We start from the raw sequence: 10,297 nt of genomic DNA on the forward strand, positions 1-10,297 counted from the left end.
TATTTGAAGTTAAACAATTATACTCTAAAAATAATCAATTTTATGTCATATTTTCTAATAGCACCCAATGTCAAGTCATGGTATAGTTAATGAATTACACAGACCAGCTCGTCTCAACTACAGACGATTGAGTGTGGTAAGAAAAGGTGTAGACGATTTGTTTAAAGCTCATCTGATAGAATTGAGCACAGGAACTTTAAAAAATTTACATAAGGTAAATCATGGTTACAAATATAATCTCACAGTATTTGAGACATTCAGTAATTATGCGTGGGCTATTGCTCTAAAATCCAAGACAGGTACTTGTGTTTCCGAGGCTTTAAAGTCCATATTTAGTACGTTTAGGATGCCAAATCATTTACAGACAGACAGAGGAAAAGAATTTTACAATTCCACATTTACAAATTTAATGTAACAACTTAATATTAAACATTATTCTACATTCAGTGATTTGAAAGCCAATATAGTGGAACGATACAGAAGAATATTAAAAAATCGCATGTGGAGGCCCCACCTAGTGGTTGCAGAACCTTGTAGTTGGTGGTGGGGCTTGCGTGCTCTGATGATTCACTAGGCTATACCGGCGGTAGCATAGCTACTGGCAGGGTCTCCCATGCCGGGCAGGCTAGTGAAGAGGAGCCAGACTAAGAAGCAACCAATCTGTCAACGGCTCCAAAGGCGGAAGAAGATGGACGATCATCTCAACGGCGGAAGAGGCGGATGAACCAAGAGGAGAAACACCTCTTTAAAAAACCATGGTTCAGCTGGCTCCGGCTGATAGTAGCATGTAAGGGCCCCTTGCCAGGGTTACGGCGAAGTCCTCAACGGGAGATGCGGCAGAGAAGGAATCCTTCGGTACGGCGCAAACTGCGGAAGAGGTAACCCATTCTCTTGGGAGTAATGAAGAGAAAACCACTGCCTTGTGGTGAAAAGGGATCTTCAAAGGTTAAAGGAGAAAACCCCTACAGAAAATCGTCCTGCTTGGAGGTCTAGGTAGCAGCCCTATCACCAAGATCGGGTGCTGTGGGTTAATAACCCGCACACCTTAAACTCCACTATTAAAGAAACATCCACGAAGAATAGCCGGACTGACTCTAAGATGACGACTTTTGTCATGAAAGGGAAGACGAGAATTGGGTGTTGGAATGTGAGAACTTTAAGAGAGAGTGGTAGACTTCAGCAAGCAGTAGCCCAAATGCAGGCCTACAGGTTGGACATATTGGGGATCAGTGAGACAAGATGGAAAGGATTTGGAGAGATGAGAACTAAAGATGGATTTACATTCCTATATTCATGAAGAGAAGAGGAGGAACAACATCGGGATGGTGTAGGTATTCTCTTGAGTAAGATAGCAAAGAAAAGTTTATTGGAATGGAACCCTGTTTCTGAAAGATTTATAACTGCGAAGTTCAAAGCAAAGGTGACAAACATTAAAATAGTACAGTAAAGTTTCAGACATAACTGAAAAAATGGAATTTTATTCAAAATTGCACCAAGAACTAGTACATAATAAGAAATACATATGTATCTTGATGGGAGATATAAATGCAAAAATTGTATCAGATAATGAAGGAATAGAGCATATTATGGGTAGACATGGACTGAGGGAAATGAGTGAAAATGGCCAGTTATTTGTTGATCTTTATGCAGAAAATGACCTGATGATAGGTGGAACTGTTTTTCCCCACAAAGGTATCCATAAAGTGACATGGGTATCACCTGATCATGTGACAGAAAATCAAATTGACCATGTTTGCATTACCCGTAAATGGAGAAGATCCCTCCTAGATGTAAGAAATAAAAGAGGAGCCGATATTGGTAGTGATCACCACTTGGTAATTGCAGTCTTTAAACTTCGGATAATGGCAGCATGTAAAAAGTTTTCAAAAATGGGAAAGAAATTTGATTTGAAAAAGTTAAATGATAAAGATACAAGAAATAGATTTGTATTGGAACTTAGGAACAGGTTTGAAGATTTAGAAATGGAGCAAGATGAAGATATAGAAGAAAGAGAAGAGGATACAATAGAGAGAAAGTGGAAGAAGACCAAGAATAATTTGATAGAAATAAGTGAAAACATTTTAGGATATAGGGAAAGTAATCAGAAAGACTGGATGTCAACGAACACATGGGATAAAATTCAAGCTAGAAAAATGAAGAAGGAAGAATTAAACACTGCAAAAACAAGAACCGAAAAGAGTTCGCTACAAAGACAATATAAAGAGCTTGATAGAAAAGTGAAGAAGAGTGCTCGAAATGATAAACGCAATTGGATAGAACAGCAAGCAAGAGTGGCAGAGGAAGCAGCAAGTAAGGGTGATTTAAAACAACCTTATCAAACAGCACGCTTTCTATCAAAGCGACAATTTAAGAAAAATATACCAGTCAAGGATAAGAATGGCAGGCTGTTAACGGATAAACAAGAACAAATGAAGAGATAGAAAGAACACTTTGAAGAGGTATTAAATAGGAACATCAGAGAAAATGACAGAACGAGAGAAATAGAGAGTGAGGCTGAAGAAACTGAAGAAAATGAAGAGCGTACAGAGGTGAGAATCTCAGACCTTCCTCCTTCAATTCAGGAAATCAAACTAGCACTTAAGCAACAAAAGAATGGGAAAGCCGCTGGAATAGACCAAATTCCACCAGAGATTTTGAAGGTAAATGTGAACTTGATGGCAGAAATATTATATGAAGTGTTGGTGGCAGTTTGGGAAAAAGAGAAAATGCCAGAAGATTGGAAAAGAGGTCTTATAATAAAAATTCCAAAAAAAGGCGATATGACAAATTGTAATAACTGGAAAGGAATCACGCTGTTATCGGTCCCAAGTAAAATACTAACTAGGGTTATATTAAATCGCATTCAAGATAAAGTAGAAGCCAAGATTAGGAGAGAGCAAGCAGGATTTCGTTCTAGTAGATCCTGCACAGATCAAATCTGTACATTAAGGATTATCATTGAGCAATGCATAGAATGGAATACTAGATTGTATACCATCTTTGTAGATTTTGAGAAAGCCTTTGATTCTATAACAAGGGAAGAAATGTGGCAAATATTACATAAGTTTGGAAAACCACTTAAGATAATAAGGATAATTCAGGAGTCATATCGACAATACAAGAGTCAAGTTATTCATGAAGGAGATGTTACAGAACCCTTCGAAACAGAATCTGTAGTGAAGCAGGGATGTATTCTGTCGCCTCTTATTTTTCTTCTCGTAATAGATACAGTAATGAGGGAAACCGTAAAGGGAAAAAGAAAAGGAATGCAATGGGGCCTTATGGATAGATTAGAAGATTTAGATTTTGCCGATGATGTGTGTCTGTTGTCAGAATCTTATAGAGATGCAAAAACTAAATTGGAAGATCTGGTTGTAGAAGCTAAAAAATTCAGACTGACATTAAATAAATCAAAGACTAAAACAATGCGAATAAATGCAAGAATTCAAGATTACATTCAATTAGAAAATGAAATATTGGAAGATGTAGACAATTTTAATTACTTAGGAAGTGTAGTTGCAACAAATGGAGGAGCAGAACATGATGTAAAACAACGCATCAAGAAAGCAAATGGGGCCTTTGTACAACTCTACCCAATATGAAAAAGTAGGATTATAACTACAGAAACAAAGTTAAAGATTTTTAGAAGCAATGTTAAATCAGTATTGCTGTATGGAGCAGAATCCTGGAAAGTCACAACTGAAATCACAAATAGACTACAAGTTTTCATTAACAGATGTCTCAGGAGAATATTAAATGTACATTGGCCAGAAGTAATCACAAATCAAGAACTTTGGATACGAGCATCAGAAGACCAGATTAAACACCAAATTAAAAGAAGAAAATGGAACTGGATAGGACACACACTAAGGAAAGCAGACAACACAATTGAAAAGCAAGCACTTTACTGGAACCCTCAAGGTGCTAGAAAAAGGGGAAGACCCAAAAGCTCATGGAGACGTACTGTTGAAGAAGAAGGAAAACAACAGGGGAAAGAAATGAAGAAGATCGCATGCAATAGAGTGAGATGGAGACACTTCGTGGATGCCCTATGTTCCAATAGGAACGAAAGGAATTAAGTCAAGTAAGTCATGCGGATGCAATTTACTCTACAGGGTAATTATAAATGGGTACAAAATTTACCCAAGCTAATTCATATTTATAATAACTCAGTACACAGAACTATTCTCATGAAACCTGCTGAGGTAACCAAGTCTGATGAGTCAAGGTTGATTTAGGTTTATTGTCAAAAATATAAATACACTAACAGGAAACCAAAATACAAAATAGGAGAACAGCTGAGAGTCAGTAAATGTAAACATTTATTTGAGAAGGGATTCACCAAAATTTGGAGTACAGAGTTATTCACTGTAGTTCAAGTTATACTAGGGAATAGAAATATATATATCATAAAAGATAATTATAATTAAATATTGAAGGGGAGATTCTATGAAGAGGAACTCAGTAAAACAAAATATCCAGATACATATTTAATTGAGAAAATATTACGTAAGAAAAATAATAAATTGTATGTCAATTTGCTAGGATTGGCAGAAAGAAGTTGAGTAGAAGCAACCCAAGTGATTCTTTGACACCAGAAAGAAATGTGGTACACGTTTACCAGATTTAGTGGAAACTAGTTAAAAATGGGGAGTTGTTACCTGATAAAATAAGGTGCCTCATTGTAGGTCCCTCTGCTTGTGGAAAAAACACGCTGCTGGTAGATAATTTCCTGCTTGCCCCAAATTGACTACATTGGAAAAATAGACACCAGTAAGTATTCTATAAAAGTTTAGAACAACCGAAGTACCAGCAACTCACGAAGTTGTACGAGGGACTTAACATAGCTACATTTGCATCAAAAATAAAACCTCTCAATGTTTGTTTGAAAAATTCTGTTGTTGTTTTTGATGATGTCATTCTAGAAAATCAAAACAAAATTCCAAACTTTCTTTACACAGGGCCGTTACAAAGAAATATACTGCTCTTATTTAGTTCAAACTTATTCCTAAATTCCCAAACAGTTAATACGATATAATAAAAAAATAATTTGTTTGTTTCGTCAAGATCATACTGTAATTTGAAACATGTATGTAGCGATTACGTGGGAGGGGATTTAAATTACAACCAATTTTCAAAATTCTGTTCATCTTGTTTGAACAATGACGATATTGGGTTTGTTACCACGACTAGAGAACCTAACAATGAAAAATTTAGAAATAAAATCAACGATTTTCGAACGTTAAAAAGATATAAAATAACCTCTAATCAAAAATAAATATGTCAAGACATAAAATACATATGTTAAAACATATAATGGAAGATCATTTGAAATTACGTGATTACTTGTCCAAATGATTCAAAGATTGGAAATCAGAGAATCGAGGTTTCTATAAACAACACAAACGTCAAGACCAACCAATTATCGATGCAATCAGTGGTCTCGGTAAAGAGATTTTTTTTGGATAATTACTAATATCAAAATATTCTTTCTTAGAAAGCAAGATACTGTACAAATCGGGTGTTTCTATCACATACACAAAACTATCAGTATCCATGTATGTTATTTCCATTTTATCTTTGTACCTGGGTTTCATAACATTATAATGAAATTTATACATTTTTAATTTCTATACATTAACTAATTCGAGGACCCGCAGCAATCGGCTTATCAAGCTTTACATTAGTATTTATTTTTTCCTTAAGAGTTAGATTGCTATCATCAATTTCTGTAAAACTCTTAAATCTAGGATCAGCAACAAGTTTTTGAATTATTTTTGGATCCAATGCTAAGTTACATATTGCATGATCTTTATTGTCTTGCATTAATTTTCCAAATGTTGAATTATTCTTTAATTAAAAATAATTTTGTTCAACATTTGATTTTGTTTGTATTAGATTCCTTATATTTTTATCAATATAAGATTATAAACATTTTTCTTGTTAAAATTGTAACCCCTTTATGCAGTTTGGTAAGTTTCATACCTTGCTCCAAATAATATTGATATAATCGATAGTGAAAGTGATATATTTTTTTGTCAAAAGGTAATATCAATTTTCTTTCCTCTGTACCTGAAACCGTCTGAGAAACTGGTGACTTAGTTAATCCATGGTGATGGTCACGCAGATCAGATGGATATTCTAAATCAAAAATCAAGTAACAACCCTCTGGATGATCTTCAGACCAATTTTAGAAATCCCTATCTTCGAGGTCTTTCTCGTTCATCCATTCGTAATTACCGATTGGCAGTGATTGAGTCATGACATAACCATATAGATTGTTCATATCAACATAAAATATGTATTTAAATGGTTTGCATGGATCGTAGTTATGGAAATATATATTGTTTGCTTTTGCATATATTAAAGGACGCTGGGCTATACCACCACGTTTAGCAGATTCAACTTTTGTTTTTAAAAGCATGGCCTGACAGGATAAACCGGGTGTTGTGTACGTGAAAGCAGGATCTACTTCATAAAACTTAATACTACATTCTCGAAAATTTTCGAACACATCAGCTAACTGTAGAGTATTCAAAATCAAGTAGTTGTCATGGTAATCCCCCATTGTTTTGAAATCTAGTATTGTCCAGACTCTCCGTGCATATTGATAATCTTCCTCACTACATTCTTTATCTTGAAGTTTGTTATAAATTTATCTCTCGATGGAAACTGTGTCTCATTGAATTTTTCAAAATCATCCATGTGATCGTATGGGAAGATCCCTTTTCTTTTCAGCAATTCAAACTTATCCTAACCAAAATATTATTTTGTACGAACAAATTCTTCGTTGGTCAACCCTAGCAGGACCGAGGTTTGATCTGTTACATGCTGGGCTAAGGGTGGCATTTTGTGCCACTTTACTATTTCACTACATTTGTTAGTTATTTTGCACTACTAGCATGTTTTGTTTAATATAAGTCATAGTTTGTATATTTTTAATGTTTGTTAAGTATTTTTTTATTTTGAAAGGTAAGTAAGTCATATTTTGTATATTTTTAATGTATGTTAAGTATTTTATTTGAAATGTACATCTGCATATTTATTACTAACAATAATAGAATAAAACATTATAACATTATAACACATTTCAGTTCTACGTTGTCAGTAAATTACAATTCCTCAGTATTATTATTATTATTATTATTAGAAATAACACAGTTGCCACAGATCTAAACTTTCATGCAGTGTCTTCCACAGACACATTTATCACAGTCATTGCATGAAATTGTAATTCGAGAGAGTTTGTTTCTTCTTTCTCAATTGGAAATGAAAATGTAACACCTATTTCCTTTTCTCGAAGCAGTTGCATAAGTAGATATATCTATGGGATTGTCAACCGTTAACCTAATTTTCCTTTGAAGCACGTTTTCCATTGCTGTAACTGTATTTGCATTCAATCCCTCAATGTTCTTTGCTCTATCTGCTACATGTGGCTAAATCAACTTCAGTTTAAAAATTAAAATGGATACAATTTTGTCTTGAATTTTAGCAAATATGAAAATACACATCTGAATTGAAAATAAACAGGATTTTTAATGCAATTGCACAAGGCAGTTTCGATTAACAACACAAAAACTTCAAAAGTGGTACTTTATGCCACCCCTTGGTCCTGCTAGGGTTTATTCACTCACCAGAGAAGCTAAACTGCTGGATAAATTTTGATATGAATCCAGGAATCTAAGATCAACTTTTTTATTTTTCTAATTTGATTGTTTTCTTTATTGCAACATATTTATATTTACTGCGTGGTATAATATTGATAATCCCTGCATCATATGCCAAATTTTTGAGAAATAAAAGTGAATCAAAATCTTGTAAATATTGAAAAAAATAATGGAATAAAATTAGGTTTTTGTATTTGCAAATTACATGAATTAGAAATTGTACTGATATATTCACCATTGAAATGGTTGTGGTGTCGAACTTTCGTATAATCAGAATTAAAATATTTATTACAGTATCTGCAACTTAAAGTATTATCATGTTCCTATTGTTGATCTGTTGTAAGAGGCTTCATCAGTATTTCATTGTATAATATTAAACAATATATTTTCACCCACTCTTGAAGTTTTGAATAAATTTTTGGTCTGCAACTTTACCTCGATAAACTCATAGTTCTGATTTTTTGCACAAGTGTTTATCGGTGTTAGTGCAAAGCCACATGCTTTATGTTTAGCTATATTTGTTGTACTTCATACTTTCGAATCTGGAAAACATGTTGCTATTAGTTATTGTATTGTTTCAAAATCAACATAGATTACAAATGGATGTTTTACCAATGATTTATAATTAGAAAATTTTATACTTTTGGATGGAAATTTGTAAGTTACATGAGGTTAAATATAAAAAAATAATATGTTCCTTTAATTTGATTTTCACGTGTTTTCCCACCTCTTGCATCAAATTTTGTAAAGAATCGATCACATGTTACTATTTTACCATGATCTTATGTTATTTGACTATGTACAAATCGTCCAAGATCCTGTATGAGACAAAAATGTTTCTTGTTCCTCTCTGTAATATATATTAAATGTATAACACGTGTACCATCTCCTGTTGGATAGTGACGCAGTACATATATTTTATCTTTTTTATTAACACCATAAATTTGCACAGCTATTGGTAGATTGTATTTTTCTTTATATTGTTTTTCAAATCGACCAATAGCTTAGATATCTTCTGCATATTTTATACCTGACATAAGTTTTTTTGAACTCTGCTATTTATTCAGGATAATTATAATTAAAAACACGATATTTATGGTCAGATGCTGGATGAAAATGGGCTATGATACACCATAAGAAATATTTATTATCTGTATTTTGAATATTTATTAAAGCATTCTTGTTTTTGATGTGGACAGGTAACTTAATATAACTAGATCCCCCAACAGGTTAACATCTTGATATTTTTAATTCAAATTTATGGTTTGTATCACAAAGTGACCAACCCAAAACTCTTCCTTTTAACTCTTGTTGTTATAACTTAAGTACTTCACTTGCTATATCATACATTTTATGCAAACTATTAATATCATTACAGAGTATTTCAGATATACTTGTACGATGAAAGTATTGTTGTTATTCTCTATCAGAATTTATATACATATATGATAAATTAAAATATATTTTGAGAGAAGTCATTTCAAGTTTATTTTGAATTTCTCTTATATTTTTTTTGTTATAGTTTAGATAGAAAATTCGGAATATTCGAGTCATCATAATTTATGTCTGATGTGGTATATTTTTTTGTATACAAAATATTTTGTTTGTAGTATAATTTAATTCTTTTGTTATTATTTTATATAATTTGTGTATATATACAATTATATTTTTTTAAAAAAAATTCTTAGGTTTTATATATTTATTTTTAAAATGTTATGTTTTATATATTATTATTTTTTTAAATATATTAGAACAATTTATATTTAATAAAAAATAATTATAAATGTATATGTTATTATTATTCTACACACCGAGGCACATATATATTTTTATATATAGCCTTTTTCTTCTAAAAAATGCACACATGTACATTTTCAAACGTAAAAATTAATCAGAGTACACACATTTGAGAAATAATTTTATACTGCACTGCTAATATCTTAAATTAGTATTTACACATTTCAAACGTAAAAATTAATCAGAATCCACACATTTGAGAAATAATTATATGCACTGCATTGCACAGCACTGTACTGCACTATAAAATAACTCAAAATCACTATCGTTATATCTATTTCTCTGAAACAAATATAATAACTGTAAATATATGCTTAAAATATACTGATATAGGCTCCAAAAGTAAATTTTGCACACTGTGAATTGAGATTTGATAAAAAAAATATACTATAAAAATGGTAAAAATTGGATTTTTTGGATCTTTCCCCATTGGAAAATTAGCTGAAATTTGGGTTAAATGAATAAATACAAAATAAATGGCCGCGGATGAAGCATTCTATACTACTAACTGCACAAACAGCTCGCAGGAAGTATCCTCGAGAGTCCGTGGTCACAAAGGAAATCGACCACCTCTGGCAGGTTGACCTCTTGGAAATGAGCACGGGAAACCTCAAGAGTGTTCACATGATCAAAAAAGGTTTGAGGTACTTGCTTGCCGTCGTTGACACTTTCAGCAAGTACGCCTTGGCGGTACCATGTCAGAAAAAGACGGGGTTGAGATCGCAAAAGCTTTCGGAAGAATTCTTTGTGTCTGCCCCTCCGAGAAAATATTTTTAACATGACACTGAAGAATCTCATATGGGAGTGGTTCGCTCTTCGCGGGAACTACAAGT

At 32.8% G+C, this 10,297-nt stretch overlaps 1 protein-coding gene across 1 annotated transcript; it reads left to right on the forward strand.

Moving 5' to 3' along the window:
* The first annotated feature begins 1,532 nt into the window (after window positions 1-1,532).
* LOC146004889 (uncharacterized) lies at window positions 1,533-2,441 on the forward strand. Its single transcript, XM_083143916.1, has one exon. It carries the CDS (start codon window positions 1,533-1,535, stop codon window positions 2,439-2,441), a length of 909 nt encoding a protein of 302 aa, XP_083000042.1.
* The last annotated feature ends 7,856 nt before the right edge of the window (window positions 2,442-10,297 follow it).

This window comes from Lepisma saccharinum, chromosome 22 (assembly GCF_977018435.1).
Source record: "Lepisma saccharinum chromosome 22, izLepSacc3.1, whole genome shotgun sequence".
NCBI lineage: Eukaryota > Metazoa > Arthropoda > Insecta > Zygentoma > Lepismatidae > Lepisma > Lepisma saccharinum.

Excerpts from the sequence above, each read along its gene's own strand:
- LOC146004889 (XM_083143916.1), top strand. The coding sequence starts at position 1,533 with ATGGGAGATATAAATGCAAAAATTGTATCAGATAATGAAGGAATAGAG.